Genomic DNA, 17,963 nt, shown 5'->3' with positions numbered 1-17,963 from the left:
TTTCGAGTGACCTTTCCCTTTTCTGTCTTCTCTCGGCCACAGTAAGGTTTGGGCCTCTTCTCTCATAAAGCTCTTTTCTTTCCACCGCCAAAACATGCAACGGAACACATCCAGTGATGGTCCATAAGGCTGCCGCAGACACAGTCCTGTACGCGCATGCCACTCGAAATAGACTTGTTCTGTCCACTCGCGTCATGAGACTCCTATAGGCCTTTATCTCTACCGCCTCGCTCCACACTGGTGCCGCGTAGAGGACGATCAACTGTACAACACCGTGTAAGACCCTCCTCCTTTCGGATTTGGGTCCTCCAATGTTCGGCATCAACCTCCTTAACGCAGCCGCACTATTCGCAGCCTTCCGGACCATCTCCCGCACGTGCTCCCATTCTGGTGCAATGTCACTCCTAGATACTTTACTTGTTTTTTGGGTGTTAGACATGCACCAGCACATTTCAATTCAATATTTTGCCTATTCCTTGTCCTCTTCAGAATGATGGCTTCGGTTTTCTCTGTCGCAAGTTTCAGTCCGTGCTGCGTCATCCATAACTTTACGACTCCGCCTGCGTTTCGAACCCGGTATTTGAGATCTGGCTTATCCCGGGCCATTACCATTACAGCGAGGTCATCCGCGAATGCGAAGGGGGTTGTGCCCTCTCCGTATTCACAGTGCATAACCCCGTCATACGCCAGATTCCATAGCGTCGGGCCCAAGACAGATCCCTGGGGTACCTTGGCCGTCACGTCCACGATCGTTCCCTTTTCCACCATAATCCTTCTCGCGGACAGATACTCCGCCACCACATTCATCAGGTAACCAGGACATTCTCTCTTCTCCATTACCTTCATTACCTCATTCCACTGCAACGTATTGAATGCATTCTTAATATCAAACAACAGCAGGGCCCCCAGCGATGTTCATCCCCTTTGTTGCGCAATGCTTCGAGGATTGCATCAATCGTGCTTTTCCCTTTACAAAACCAAATTTCCTTCGAGATAAACCACCTGACCTCTCAATCATGTCTATGCAGCCCCTCTTATTTTACTCTAGTCGGAATGAAAAGTACTTGTTTGGTAAAGTGTTTAGTATTTATTTTTATATTTTACATTTAGTATTTTTATTACTGTACTGGGGCCTGCGTAGCGCAAGCGGTAGGATGCTTGCCTCGCAAGCCGGTGGTCCGGGGTTCGAATCCCACCGCCGGCAAGAACATCTAGACATTTTAAAAATGTCTATAGGCCCCAGGTCGACTCAGCCTGAATAAAAATGAGTACCTTGGGTAAAACCAGGGGTAATAATAGACGGTTGAAGCGTAGCACTGGCCATGTTACCTTCCTTGTATACCGTAGGCCCTAGATATAGCAGACTACCCTGCTATACTCCCAAAGCCGCGACAGCGGTATAAAACGGGAGACTACTATTACTACTATTACTGTACTGTAATATGATCTTATTATATAAGATATTATATAAGAATTATAATATTTATTAATCTTATCTTTGTTTTCATTCTCAGTTTGCTTTTTCTTCCTGCTAGGCACCTTAAGATAATAAAAGAAGACAATATGAAAAGTGTCCTAGGAACAAGAAGAAAAAAATTTCTGCCACTTGCAAGTTTTGTATGGTACCCATTTGTTAAGAATGTACAAAAAAGTATATAAGGATTGTACAATTGAGTACCTGCGAACTTTTTTGTTAAACGATATATTTTAATTTTCATAAGAATATGTCTAATGTGTACATATCTAAGTTAATTTCTAAACAAATGTTGTTCAAATTTTTGTTTGCCTAATTTTTTATACAAAATTAACGTTTTCATTTATTTTTTATGGTTTTAAAAGATTGGGGTAGAATTAGATCCACGTCAACATTTATGTCAAGATTATATCACGTCACCAGTTAATTCAGAAATGTTTTTTTCGTCATCGTTTTGCGTTCCAAGCCAAATTTTATAAGCTCTTTTTTATCGTTTACTAACCTATTGAGAACATTGTTAAACCATTCCGTAATTCAAATTTTCCCATTGGCTAGTTTACCAATGCTACTTTTGCTGCGTTATAAATATGCAGTATTATTTTTTCATACAGATACTCGATACTACCATCTTTTACAGACCGTAGTTTATTGTCAAATATTAGTTTATATTACCGATGGTTATCTTAAACTTTTTAGAGTATACCTTGTACTAACTTGTTGACCAGTATTATTATCACGTGACCCTATTGGGGAGTGTTTATAAGGTAGTGTTAAAGTTGTTTTCTCCCTGTTTTGTAGATAACTCTTGTATCCACAAGGAAACAAAGTTCCTGTATTTGGCTGTATACCATATATTAAAAAATTTTTGAATAAAATCCTTTATAAAAAGGTATATAAAAAACCCAGTTGGGCTATGTTGCATTGACAAAACGTTTTCGGAATAAATATTCCATCATCAGTGTCCTAAAATAGTATTTAACCACTTAATTAAAAAGAACATGAAATGATATAAGTTTTGACTAAGGTTAATGTAAAAGTGTGGTTAATACTTAGAAGTTAATACATGGATGTAGCCACTAAATATGTGGGTAAAAACCCTTTAAAAATTATTAAATAAGATTTGATTTACATTATGTCTAATTTACAGTTAAGATGTTAAAGTTACCGTTGGATTGGTAACATGGCGACATATGACTCTACATTAGTTGCGAGTCCTGAGACGGTATGTCTACGAGGACTTTGTCAAAGCAACTGATTGAAATGACAATCTTGGCAGGTTAAGACGGAAGTTATGACAGAGCAGTCAGTGTAACTGTATATGTCTATTTAAGACAGAAGCCAACGTTGTTTAAAATTGTGAAAGTTGAAATAAAATAAAGTTATAACAGTATCAACCTAGATACTGCGGCTTCTGTCTTAAATAGACATATACAGTTACACTGACTGCTCTGTCATAACTTCCGTCTTAACCTGATAAGATTGTCATTTCAATCAGTTGCTTTGACAAAGTCCTCGTAGACATACCGTCTCAGGACTCGCAACTAATGTAGAGTCATATGTCGCCATGTTACCAATCCAACGGTAACTTTAACATCTTAACTGTAAATTAGACATAATGTAAATCAAATCTTATTTAATAATTTTTAAAGGGTTTTTACCCACATATTTAGTGGCTACATCCATGTATTAACTTCTAAGTATTAACCACACTTTTACATTAACCTTAGTCAAAACTTATATCATTTCATGTTCTTTTTAATTAAGTGGTTAAATACTATTTTAGGACACTGATGATGGAATATTTATTCCGAAAACGTTTTGTCAATGCAACATAGCCCAACTGGGTTTTTTATATACCTTTTTATAAAGGATTTTATTCAAAAACTCTTGTATGTTCCTCGTTGTTATAATCATATTATGTTATTTAATCCAATTCATAGGTTGTTTAAGATTATTAGCAAAATTTTAAGTTTTTAACAGTGATATGACCAGTAACACCAGAACCTCAATTCTTGGAGGGCCAGAATTTTTTGTTAGGAGTTTTCCTATAGTCGAGTTGTTCCAGTTTTAGGGTGCGGAAAACTCGCTTTCCACCTTATCTCGTCTGCTACATAACGTACATCCATTACACGCCATATACCCAGTAGAGTTTCTTGGTAAAGCTAAATTATATTTCTCCTCCAACCTCCAACTTTTCATTGGTAAACGAGTTAGACAGTTGGTAATACATTACTCAGAGTTTTCTTACCGTATAATTATCTACATCTTAAACTGCCTCGGAAGTCAATTACCAGCCTTAAACCACTATAAAATCATTTATAAATGAATACATTGTATATAACATTAATTTAATAAAAAAGTATATACTTAGATAATATTGAGAGATAGCAAAGACAAACGAAAATATCTGAAGAAAGACGAAGGAAGAAAGCAGCATAGAAAAGGCGGCAAAAATCAAACGAAGACGATTTAGTTTTCTGGTAAAAAATTGTTTCTCCTGAGGTGGGCAAAAAATTTTTATAGAACAGTGACCAAGATCTAACGAACACAACCAGCAACGACCCATTTACCATCTAAACTTACGATAATGTAGACTCCACATTTTACAATGTTGGGAAACGTGATCTTCAATGTATTAATAAGAAAGCTTGTATAATGTCGTAAACATATACAAAAAGCTAGAAAATATTATGCAAAATAAAGAAAGAGAATAAAAAATTAAAGCTTTAAGGTTTCAATAAGTCTAAAACAACACAAATCGTACGTATTTTTCTGTGAAGCATTGCATTTTGTGGGAATTAGAGGAGAAAAGTTTGGCAGTATAAACATTATCTTGCAATTGTCATCGTAAATTGCCATTGCTATCCAATTTAATTTTGTGTTTTACTGTAATTTCAATAAATCTATTTTAATTAATTTATTATCATTGTGTATTGCAGATCTTGTAACGAGTGATGGAGGAAGTGTCATTTTTGGAACAGAAAAAGAAAAAACGACATCCAATCGAAACAACTAACTGTGTGTCAAAATTATTTTTTTGGTAAGATATTTTTTAATTATTTGTATCAATAATGTTATTTTATTCTTTTTATTATTTCTTCTTCTATAGGTCTGAGCATTATGAATCACAAAAAACAAACAATAATCGTAAACAAATAATAAATAAAAGCTTCTTTCTTACATCAAAGGTGTCACCGACAAAATCGATAAAATTCTGAAATCAACAGAAATAAAGACAATATTTCCTCTTCAACAAATCTTTCATCTCTTGTCCGATCAATCAAAGACAATATTTCAAATGAACAACACGGAGTTTATGAAATTTTTTGTGCAGACTACACCCCGATCCTATATAGGCCAAACAAATCGTAGAATCCAAAATAGGATTTATGAACATTCCATTTCTGTACGCAATTCAGACTCAATTTCAGCTCTAGGTTAACACCATCTTCATACAGATCACAAAATTGATTTTGAAAACTCTAGAACCATAGCCCCCATCCGTTTTTTTTAAGAATTATCCCAGAAGCCACAAAAATTGAAAAAAGAACAAATTTTCTCAATAAAGAGTTAACGGCATACGGTTAACTTCGACTTGGAGACATCTCATAAAGAAAATATCGTCCGCTCCACCCGTCAGTCAACATCCTACTGTCAGAAATGTTCGCGTTAACCTCCGCGTCAATCCCCGTGACAATCCCCACGCTATCCCTTACGCCAACCTCTACCCAAACCACGTCACCATCAACGGTATAAATAACTCGTCCTCTATTCCCAGCAGCCATAATGCATTGGTTAGTCATCAGTGTAGTAATGTCTGGGAACTCGGAAGACTGAGACCTCATAGGCCCTGAAGAAAACATCAAACAGGATGTCGAAAGCTTGGCGCCATGATAATCGACGCGGTTCAACCCGGAAGACTGTTGATTGCTTTGAATGTTGATCGCTGAGTTTAATATTAATTCCTGTAATGTAAAATACAACTATACCAACAATATTTAAGCTCCAAACCATCACAAGACAAAATAAAATATAAAGAAAAACAAGCAGAAGGAAAATCTCTAAGAAGAAGAAACAGTCTTGGGAAAGAAACTGCCAACGAATAAATACTTATCTAGAAGGAACCAGAAGCACAAAAAGCTGAAAACTGATAAAAATTTGAGAAAAGAAAAGAATAAAGAATTAATACAGAGCATAAAACCTGAAGACTGAGAAGAGTATTTCAAAGAACTTATGGTAGAGAATAGAGTCGAATTTCAAGAACATAGAAATCAAAACCAAGATAGAATTTCAATAGTCGGCTCGCCAATAAGATTAACAACAGAGGAAATTAAAAATGTGTGTAAACAGCTGAAGAGCAACAAAACACCCGGACTAGGGGATATACCTGGAGAATTGTTTAGGTATGGAACGAACAAATTGTACGAATGTTTTCGACAACTATTTCAAGAATGCATAAATACAAGCGAAATCCCTACGGAATGGAAGGTATCATACCTCAGTACTATATATATAAAAAGGGTGATAAAAATAATTGTGAAAATTACCGAGGAATAGCTGTAACCGGATCTATGAGTCGAATATATGGAAAGGTTTTAAAGAACCTAATCGAGAGAGAATACTTAAATTATAAAGCAGAAGAACAAGCAGGATTTCATACGGATCAATCCACTTTTGACCACATTTTCTCCTTAACCCAGATAATAGAAAAAAGATGGCACGGAATCAAGATATTCATATGTTTTTCGTTGACTTACGGAAAGCCTACGACAGCCTTCCACTGAAGAAGCTGTGGCAATCAATGGAAATCACTAATATTAATATAGAATTAATAAAAGCCATCAAAGTGCTATACAACCGACCAACAACAAAAATAAAAGCAGGGACACCAATAACAACAGGATTTATAACATCAAAAGGATTAAAGCAAGGAAGTTGTCTGTCCCCCACTTTATTTAAAATGTACCTCGAAAGTGCTTTAAAAAGATGGAAACAAAAATGCAGGACAATGGTGATACCGCTCACCAACACTATGGTATATCTCAACTTTGCAGACGATCAAGTAATAATGGCTCAAGATTATGACGATTTAAACTATATGGTACGAAGAATATGATATATGGTGTCTAGAAGTAAATAAAAAGAAAAACAAATGTAAAATTGAGACTTGTAAAACTGGTATGGGAGAAGATTCCCACAGGCAAAAGACCACTCGGAATTCCCAGAATGCGAAGGAGAGATAACATCCAAGCAGATCTCCTGAAAATGAGTCAGGCAAGTACAGTCAGCCAAGACCCACCCAGGATTGAAGGGATACGTGATGATGATGAATACCTGTGCATTGAAGTAGAACAAAAAGATCTCATATTAGACGATAACACCATGATAAAGCACTGATGTGACTACAAGTATCTAGGTATCACTATTTAACAAGATGGAACATGAGACAAAGCCATAAGGGAGAGAAATACGTCAGGGAGAAAAGCCATCACAAGGTTAAACAGCATATTCTGGAACCAATCCATCAGCTAAGAAAATAAAAAGAGAATATATGAGACTATAGTAAAAAGTATCACTTTATACAGCTGTGAGGTATGGCCACTAAAAGAAAGATCACTGGCAACGCTGAAAGCGACAAAAATTGATTTTTGAAGAAGAGCCGCAGGAAGATTTAGAAGAGAAAGGATTACCAACGAACGCATTAGAGAAATAATGGAAATCGGATGAACAATCATAGATGACCTAACAACAAAACAACTTATCTGGTCGGACAGATACAAAGAATGGATGAACAACGAATACCAAAATAAATATTAAAATTGCAACCAGAAGGAAAGAGAAAACTAAGTAGATGGAGAACAAGTTGGAGAATAGGAAGACCTATGGAACAACCGGACTAAGTGGCGATTGGAAGTCGGAAAACGGTGGAGAACCTTATAAACTGACAAGTTATATAAACAGAGCGGTCGAGAATCAAGCAAGAGATTGTGTAATTTGATTGTGAATGGGTGAAAACTTGGCAAAGATGATTTATATTTTTCATTTTCTACTCCAAAGCCCCATGTTTGTTAAAGAAACTACTAAAATGAAATACGCCGGAATTTAAAATCTGTTTATCCTACCACATTTCTCGCTATATTGTTCATACTGTTGTATTCTAAGAAGGATTTTTGTCAAATATTTTTCATGTATACAAGTTTGTTTAAATGACCTCTGATCAGTTATCATAATCTGCAGATACCAAGTCAAAATATTAGGGATATTGTTTCCTCGAATGACAGGTTATTGCGTTCCAGTAATGCGATTGTTTTGTAATATATGTCCTGATTAGTTTCTAAATAAATCTGATTTTCGAGAGATTCTTACACTTTAAAATTATGTTTACAAATATATTAGGATTGAGGTCGGGTAATTTTCCTGTCGAGACATTAAATAAAAATTATTTGATTGCGTAAAGTCTGCTATTCATACATCAATAATCGTCAATAACAAATTGAAAATTATACAAAATGATGTTCGAGATTTAAGATAATGGGAAAGACAATTGGTTACAAATTTCTATTGCAATAACATTTTTGACAATTATTGACTATATTTTTTATAAATGTGTATGAGTACAAAACTAAAATGTCCTTAGCCTAGTCCCACAATAACACTAAACCAAATAATTCGTTTGTTACGTTGTCCCACTTAGCATAAAAGTAAATAACAAGTATGAATTTGTGGGTGTGTGTGTGAGTATGTGTATGTATGTGTGCGGGAATATGAGCATATGTGAGTGTGTCTGTATGCAAGTCTTTAAGCATCTGACTTATATTATACAGATCACGACATACCGTTGACCGTACAACACACTGGCAATAGCTGTGACATGTTACACGTTTCCACCTCTATATTCATTTCACAGTACGAATTTCACGGTACGTATTTTCGCTACGACAAAGAACAGTAGTGGCTGATGCAGTAGAGAGAATAGCAACACTGAAATGGAACTGGGCAGGTCACGTGGCTCGAATGACAGATAATAGATCGACAAAGCGGATACTGGAATGGAGACCAAGAGATGATGCCTACCGAAGCAGAGGTCGTCCACCAACACGTTGGACTGACGATCTAAAACGTTGTCATAGGAATTGGATGCAAGAGGCACAAGATCGAAATATATGGAAAATTATGAGGATTATGTGTATATTATGGATAAAAATTATGTCCAGCAGTGAATAAGCGAAGATTGAATGATGATGATGATGATGACGAATTTTCGTAATTATCACATTGAGATTAAAAATTTCAAACGAAGCTCTAAAAGAATAAACAAATAATTAATAAAATGCCTATTACTTTTTATACCGTCCAAGAAAAAGTGCAACTTGTAACATGGTACTTTCAGGGTCATTCGATACGCGAAGTAATTGATTTATTTCTTGTACCCTCACTAAGTGTTACAACAGTTAAAAATACCATTAAACATTTTCAAACTTCGGGATGTGTAAACAGTTGTAAAAAGTGTCATGAAGGTAATGAACCACGTGTTAGAGCTGTCGATGAGGATCGTCAAAACAGAGATATTGATATTTGTGCTTTTGTGAAAGCTAGTAAATCCTGCAATAGTGTACAAATTGTTAGGGAAGTTAACGTGAATGCTCGAACTGTCCAGCGAATTCTCAAAAGGAATGGGTATCACTGTTTTAAGATACAACCAACACAAGAACTCTTTCCGGAAGATAACTTTGGGCGGATGGAGTTTTGCGAATTTATGTAAGATAAACAGAATGAAAATGTACACTTTTTAAAAAATATTTTATTTTCTGACGTATCTTTATTTTCATTATATAAAAAACACAAGCCATCCATTGCAAGGTAGGTATCCTTTAGAGCATTATAATAAATATACTCTACAGATGGGATTGCAATAATCTTAATTCCTATGGTCAACAAAACAATGTCGTTATCTGTATAAGTTTTTTTTCTAAAAAATGACTTTGGCGGAGCTAATTAGCCAGACCTGTTTGTGTTTGTTGCTAAAATTGACTGAATTTTAATCATTATTGATTGCAGATTCATAGTCAAAATTTTCTTGTTATCAGTTATCAATATATGTTAGTACTACATATACCTAATATTTTTATGGATACATAAATTTTGTTTTGATATTATAAGTTTTTACTGCAGTTTTTATTATTGTCTCATAGTAATTGAAGTACGTACTTAGCTTTTCATTATTTAAGTACTAGCTGGCCCAGCGAAATTTGTACCGCGTTAGAATTAAATAATGTCTAAAAAATTCAAAGAAAATAAACCAAAAAAATACTCAAAGATAACGGTTTTCCGACAAGCGAATAATTACCCATGCGCGAAACATGGAAACTCCAAGTAGTCTAGGCGGGATCTGTTTTGGATTGGACATTTTTCATAGGAAGCTATTTTTTTACTGGAATCCCTTCAGGATATGCCCAATATCGATAATCACGATATGCGCCAGTCGCAAACCCTGTGCTAAATTTTTTATTTAACAAAATCTGAAAACAATTGAAAATTTCTCATTTTTATGCTCCTATTTTCGTTTATAATTTGGAAAATATTGATCCTAGAGAAAAAATTATAAGAAGTTAAAAGTTTCGTTATTTAATTTTACACAATATTTCGTTAGCTAGAAATTGAAAATTTAATGTTTATTGTTGAAAAAATAGCAATAATTGGAAAAAAAAAGTACAAAAAAATGAAGTTAATCCTTTAAATGTTTTCGACTTTCTAAACTTGACTTACAAGCTCCATATTCCGCCTAGAAAAACCTTTTACTATGTTTAAAACGTGTGCTAAATTTTGTTAATATCGGTCGGATAGGTTTTGCATAATAATTTTGCAATCCAGCCTACTGGAAAAAAATCGCAAATTTTCAAATTTATAGTAGGCCCTAAATAAGGCCCTCAGATAATTGCAAATTTTTTTACACTTAAAGGAAGGCTCAAGCTTTCAAACGCTTTTTGTAAAATTCAAATCGGTTCACTAGGAGAGCCTATAAATTTTTTTAAAGTTTTAAACATTTTTTATATATATTACGCTTATAAACAAATTGAATAACTTTACGAGCTTTAAACATTTCAATTTCAAAATTTATACACTCAAAGAACATTAAAAGACGCTTCTTAAAAAAAAAAGATACATTCGGCTTAGTGGTTGCCGAGATATTGAAGGTCAAAGTTGGCATACATTTGCCGTGTAACCATAAGTGATCTCATTTTTAAACAAATACCCTCGTCTTGTCAAGTACTTTTTATAGCAAAAGTTTTACGTAATGCGCTTCATGGCAACATCCATAAAAAAGACAAATAAAAAACCGTTTTCGCGTAAAATGTGGCTCGGAATGCATGAGAGGTGGTGGTGGGGGATATTCACTCGAAATGTGAATCGGCGAGTTCAAAATCATAGCGCGCGCTAAAAATTGCATTATCTTGGCTTCTTGTTAACCAATTTTGCTCTTTTTTTTAATCGCTGTCTCGGACGACAAGGATTTCAAATATCATATTTTCAAATACAATTTTTAATTGCAAATTGGGAAATTTGCAATAAACAATTGTATGTTAAACAAGTAACTGCATTTTTTCTTCATGCATTTTTTTTGAGCCTGTAATCTATACATTGAAGTAAATTGTTACTTTTAGTAGACAAATATGTATTTATAAATTGTTAATAAATAATTTAAATTGTTAAAACAAAAGCGAACGAAAAAAAAAATGTTTTTTCATAAATAAACTTTATTTTGACTCAATCTTCAATAATTTTTTTTTTAAAAAGTCTTTTCTTTTTTTGGAAGGATATGTTTAAAGCTCGTAAAGTTATTCAATTTGTTTATAAGCCTAAAAAAAATGTTTAAAACTTTAAAAATTTTTCTAGGCTCTACTAGTGAACCGATTTGAATTTTACAAAAAGCGTTTGAAAGTTTGTGCCTTCCTTTATATGTGAAAAAATTTGCAACTATCTGAGAGCCTTATTTAGGGCCTACTATAAATTTGAAAATTTGCGATTTTTTTCCAGTAGGCTGGATTGCAAAATTATAATGCAAAACCTATCTGACCGATCTTAACAAAATTTAGCACACGTTTTAAACATATTATTAAAGTTTTTCTAGGCGGAATATGGAGCTTGTAAGTCAAGTTTAGAACGTCGAAAACATTTAAAGGATTAACTTCATTTTTTTGTACTTTTTTTCCAATTATTGCTATTTTTTTAACAATAAACATTAAATTTTCAATTTCTAGCTAACGAAATATTATGTAAAATTGAATAACGAAACTTTTAACTTCTTATAATTTTTTCTCTAGGATCAATATTTTCCGAATTATAAACGAAAATAGGAGCAAAAAATGAGAAATTTTCAATTGTTTTCAGATTTTGTTAAATAAAAAATTTAGCACAGGGTTTGCGACTGGCGCATATCGTGATTATCGATATTGGGCACATCCTGAAGGGATTCCAGTAAAAAAATAGCTTCCTATAGAAAATGTCCATTGTGGTCAGAATTTCTACAGATCCCGCCTAGTCTAAAGCTAATTTAGCAAATATTCCGTAAAGAAATACGCAGATAATTTTTTTTTTAATTTTGAAGTTATTTTCGATTAATAGTATTAAATAATTGGTTTAGAATACAAATGTCGGTAAATGGATCTTTTAAGTGCTGTATTTATGAAATACCTATATTTAAAAAGTGCTTGTATTGTATTAAAAGTAGATGTCTACTTACATCAAACCAGTGTCATAATAAATTAAGTATATTAATTATCATAAGAGAGAAAATTTTGGCGGCAATATTTTCGACTGGTATGAAAGTTTGTTGCCTGGCAATTTTCGCGAATTTAATTTTGACAGTTTGATTTTGTCAAAATTTCACAAGCGAAGATTACCAAAAGGCAACAAACTTGAATAAAACCAGAAGAACATTTTGCCGGTAAATAATTTTTTCTCGAATGATATTAGATAGGACCATGGACGTCCATGGATAGGACTATTACACGAGACAATTAACACCTTAAGCGCCACCATACAATGAAAATTGTTGGTCCCTGGGTCCAATTTTTTTTTTTGTAATAGTCTCTGTTTGCTGAGGTATTTTATAATCTATTTGAATAACATTTTTTTGAGTCTCTGTCTTTTTTTGTGAATTTTGAAAGATTTTTTTGTGGCCTAAGGTTTGTACCACGCGTCCCAAAGAATTTATATTGATTCTACGGGGCCGTGTGGTACATACGTTGTGCCATGGCACTGCCTGGTATGCAAGGACAAAGTAACCGTCCCGGGAATCAAGCGGCTCGTGCAAGTCAGTCTGTTGTTAGCTCCTTAGATGAACAGAGTTTTTGGGAATAGTAGTGTAGTAAAGTGAATGTAAACAAGGTGTACGCACAATGAGAGATTAGAAGAATAGGTGATGTTTATTCGTCTGATGCTTACTCTCCTAGTTCGCAAGCTTCGAGTGACTCGGAAGATGAAAATAGCGATGGTAATGCAGTTTTTATCAAAAAAAAAAACGTAATATATTGTCAAGAATTAAATGTTACAATGGATTCCGGAGCATCTTCAAGCAAATCAAATAGTTTATCGGCCTCTAATAATGTTGGAGATTTGTTGATTAGGTCACAAACAGGGTCAGATAATATCCATTCAAATTTACAAAATGTAGACAATGTTATTGAATACGTAATTTCCCAGTACAGAGCTGAAAGTGACCCAGAAAATAGAAGTAATTATCAAGATGAACTAATTGACTTGAATAACTTACAGTGGAACCCTGTTGATGGATCATCTTTTAAGAATTTTGACTTTAATGGAAAAGATACAGGAGTTACAGCTCAAATCTATAAAGATTATATAATTAGGGATCCTTATAGTTTTTTAAGTTGTTTGTGACAAAGTGATTACTCTCATAGTTAACGAAACCAATGTCTATGGCAAGCAGTATTTGGCGAAAGACGGACTGACACAAAAATCGCGCATCAAAAAGTGGACTCCAACTCATCATCTGGAAATTAAAAGGTTTATTGGTATCCTATTATGGATGGGCTTGTGTAAGTTGCCCACTATAAGATCGTATTGGAAAAAATCATTATTATATCAAAATGAAATCAGCCGTCTTATGTCGAGGAACCGTTTTGAGCTTTTGCTAAATAAGTTGCATTTTAGCGATAATAATAATAATGCTTTTGCAGACGACAGACCTCGCAAAATTACTCCCCTCCTCACAGTTCTCTTAAAAAACTTTTAAAAAGTGTTAACGCCTGGTAAAAAAGTGTGAATTGACGAGACCATGATACCACTTCGTGGTCGACTACGATTTAGGCAATACATAAAAAATAAAAGGCACAAGTTCGATATAAAACTGTACGTAAGTTGTGTACGGAAAAAGGGTACACTTATAATCTTCGGGTTTATTATGAAGCGGATACCGAAAATGGCGATCAAGCATCTTCGAATGTAGTGTTTGCTCTAATGGACGATCTTCTGGATTCTGGTAGAGAACTGTATACGGATAATTATACAAGTGTCTCCTTGACAACCAAATTATTAGAACGAAAGACGCATCTGGTGGGCACCCTCCGTAGCAACCGAAAATATAATCCTAAAGAGGTGGTCCAAAAAAAATTTTAAAACCAAAAGAAATATATGCCAGAGAAAGTGACTCCGGAATTATGGTCATGAAATGGCGTGACAAGAGGGATGTACTTATGCTCAGCACGCTTCATAGAGATAATACAAAAAAAAGTATTGCAAAGAGGTAGTATCTTACATTGTATATTGAGTATAAATCTTATATTCACCTGTATGACCAAATAAAAGCATATTCTCACTGTGTACGCAGAGAAACAAAATGGTACAGAAAGCTTGCAATCGAATTATTATTGGGGTCCGCAGTTATAAACGCTTTCTTGGTCTACAAGGAAGTTACACAAGAAAAAATGTCCATAACCGATTTCAAAGAACAACTGTGTTATTCATTGTTACGCACGTTAGCGTGAATGTCAATGAACTCAAAATATTTAGGCTTGGACAACCAGCACTAGGTAAAAATCGTCCGATCAAGATTACACTTAAAGATGAAAATGACGTCTCGGCATTAATCAGACAAGCCAAGGTTCTGAAAACTGGTATCTACAGCCATGTGTCAATTTCATATGACCGTACGAAAAAAGAAATTGCATACTACAAACAATTAAAGGAAGAATTAGAAGCTAAGAACGCTAACAATACAGGACAATTTAGAATTAAATACTTGGATGGCATCCCAAAAATTGTTCCTTTAAACAAATAGGTCCCAACAGTTTTACAAGCCAAGATCTTCAGGTTTACTATCAGAATGTGCGTGGTTTGAATTCCAAAGTAATTGATTTTTACTCTAGTGTTAGTGAATGTGAATTTGATGTCATTGCTCTAACTGAGACTTGGCTCAACTCTGATGTTATTAGTTCGGAATTGTTTAATGATGACTATCAGGTTTTTAGAAAAGATCGTAAGTTCGATGTAGTTAATAAATCGACTGGTGGAGGTGTACTGTTGGCACTTAAGTCAAATTTTGAGTGTGTTGTTGTTGATGTCTCAACATTTGATTTACATTTTCCACTAGTTGATTTGTTGGTTGTTGAGTGTCGCATAGGAAATAAAAAGTTTTATGTTTCAGTATTATATATTCCTGATAAATTAAAGTTGAAAGATTTTGAATATTTTTTTGAAATGTTAGAGCAACTTGAATTATTTAATGACACTGTTATTCTCCTGGGCGACCTTAACATTCCAAAGTATATTGATCAAAACAGATCTGATGTGAAGACATCGGCAGTGCTAGACTTCATGTGTTTGTTTAATTTAAATCAGTATAATCAGGTGGGAAATAATTTAAATCGATTGTTAGACTTAGTTATATCATCAGATACATGTCATGTAAGTCGCGATAATGCACCACTTGTACAAGAAGATTTACATCATCCAGCATTAATGATAAATATTAATGATTTTCAGAAAAAGGAAACCAGTTTTGTGGCTCATTCTAAAACTAAAAGATATAATTTTAAAAAAGCAAATTTTCCTTTACTGTACTCAGAATTTCTTAATTGTGACTGGAATTTTTTAGATATGTCTGATGATGTAAATACAGTCCTAGAATTATTTTATGCTAAGATATATGAATTATTTGATATGTGTGTACCAATTTACAGAAATTATAAACATCAATATCCTACATGGTACAATGCGGAAATAATTAGAATGATAAAGTTGAAATCAAAAAATATCACAAATTATAAGAAAACAGGTAATATACTTTATATGCATGAATTTAAAAGGTTGCGAAAAATAATTAAACAAATGATTAAAGCTCAATATAACGTTTATCTTGAAAAAATTCAGAATAGTATTTCTAACGAATCTAATAATTTCTGGGCATATGTTCATGCAAAGAATAAAACTTCTAGAATCCCAGGTGAAATGTGTTACAACGGCGATACATTTAATTATCCTCGCGATGTAATCCATGCTTTTAAGATGTTTTTTGAAAAAGTTTATTTACCTGTCGACAACAATGTATTAAATAATCAAGAATGTAGTGATATCTACTTACCCACTATTAATTTTAACGAATTTCAAGAAAACGAAATTTTAGTAGCCTTTAAAAGAATTAAAAATAAAATGACGTCCGGACCGGATAATATTCCAGCATTTTTAGTGAAAGATTGTTCTCGGGTATTTGTAAAGCCACTTCAAAAAATTTTTAACTTATCAATAAAAACGGGAACTTATCCCGAGTTATGGAAAAATGCGAAAATATGCCCTGTATTCAAAAACGGATCGAAATCTGATGTATCCAATTACAGACCGGTATCTTTGTTATCCAATTTTTCAAAGGTTTTCGAAGTAACTCTATATAACCGTATTTACCCTTCTGTTAGGGGATGGATATCACCTTATCAACATGGCTTTATAGATAAACGTTCTACTGTATCAAACTTGGCTGTAATAACTCAATATATTTCAGATGTTTTGGATGTACAAGGTCAAGTAGATGTGATATATACTGATTTTTCTAAAGCGTTTGATAAGGTTGATCACAAATACCTTCTCTTTAAATTATCAAATTTGGGATTTGCTGGAAACATTTTAAAGTTACTGGAAAGCTATTTAATAGGTAGGAACCAATTTGTATCCTATAATGGTTTTATATCAGAATTAATCTGTACTACATCCGGTGTTCCACAGGGATCAAATTTAGGTCCATTGTTGTTCCTATTATATATCAATGATTTATTTTTAGATATTAATAACAGAAAATTGTGTTTTGCGGATGATCTTAAAATATACTGTGAAATTAAAACAATTGCTAACTGTATAGATTTACAGAACGATCTAAATTATATAGATACTTGGTGTGTAAAAAACAAACTTAATGTCAATAAGTGTAAAGTAGTAAGTTACTCTAGAAGAGAAAATAAGGTTGATTTTAATTATGTAATTCAGGGATCAGATCTTGAAAAATGTAATTGCATTAAAGATTTAGGAGTTATATTTGATTCAAAATTAACCTTTAACAACCATATTGAGCAGAAAGTATCCGATGCTATGAAAATGTACGGTTTTATCATCAGAAACTGTAGAAATTTTAGTGATATAAGACCGATTAAACTGCTGTATCTATCGCTGGTGCGAACAAAACTAGAATATTGCAGCTTAATTTGGTATCCCATTTATAAATGTCATATGCAACAGATTGAAAAGGTACAACGGAAACTTTTAAAATATTTAGCTTTTAAGGTTGATGGAGTATATCCTGTCCATGGTTATGATTACGATTTGTTATGTAACAGGTTTAATATTGTAAGTTTAGAGTTAAGAAGAATTATATTTTCGGTTTCATTTTTATATAAGTTGTTACACAACTGTATTGACTGCAGTGATATATTAGGTCAAATTAGATTTAATGTGCCAAGAATTACTTCCAGGTAGACTATAGTGTTTACTTGTCCACGTGCGAGAACAAATATGTTACTGAAGTCACCAATTTATATTATGTGCAATAATTATAACAAAATATGCAACCATTGTGATATTTTCTCATGCTCAATTAATCATCTGGTTGATACCGCACTGGTTTATGGAGTACATTAGATTGTTAATTTTTTTTTGTGTATTTTTTTTTATTTCTTATATGCGTAGTGATTTGTTTAATTTATATTGTTCTCACTCTTTATTTTGTTTTTCACCTACTTATTTTTTGCACTTATTTTTTTGTTTGATATTTTTGTATCACCTACTAATGATTGTATACTAATTAAAAATGTATCTTAAATTTTTACCCTAGAAATGGGAAACTGTTGGGTAATAAAGCTATTATTTATTTATTTATTTATTTATTTATTTATTAGAACAGACGATATAGATGAACATAAGCCCGAAGGTAACACCGAAAATCATGCTTTGGAACAAACTTATTCAAGATTGAGATGTGTTGTTT

At 33.4% G+C, this 17,963-nt stretch overlaps 1 protein-coding gene across 3 annotated transcripts in view; it reads left to right on the top strand.

Moving 5' to 3' along the window:
* LOC140449779 (ATP-binding cassette sub-family C member 4-like) overlaps positions 1-17,963 on the top strand; it is a 119,368-nt gene that overhangs the window by 30,384 nt on the left and 71,021 nt on the right. For all 3 annotated transcript variants that reach the window (XM_072543123.1, XM_072543126.1, XM_072543125.1), the window contains exon 2: positions 4,414-4,514. In XM_072543123.1, coding sequence (XP_072399224.1) covers positions 4,429-4,514 — 86 coding nt within the window. In that variant the 5' untranslated portion in view covers positions 4,414-4,428. The remainder of the gene's footprint in view (positions 1-4,413; positions 4,515-17,963) is intronic.

Source organism: Diabrotica undecimpunctata, chromosome 9 (genome assembly GCF_040954645.1).
Source record: "Diabrotica undecimpunctata isolate CICGRU chromosome 9, icDiaUnde3, whole genome shotgun sequence".
In the NCBI taxonomy this organism is placed as follows: Eukaryota; Metazoa; Arthropoda; class Insecta; order Coleoptera; family Chrysomelidae; genus Diabrotica; species Diabrotica undecimpunctata.
Note: the sequence above shows the minus strand (reverse complement) of the source record. Positions and strands in the feature narration are given on the sequence as shown.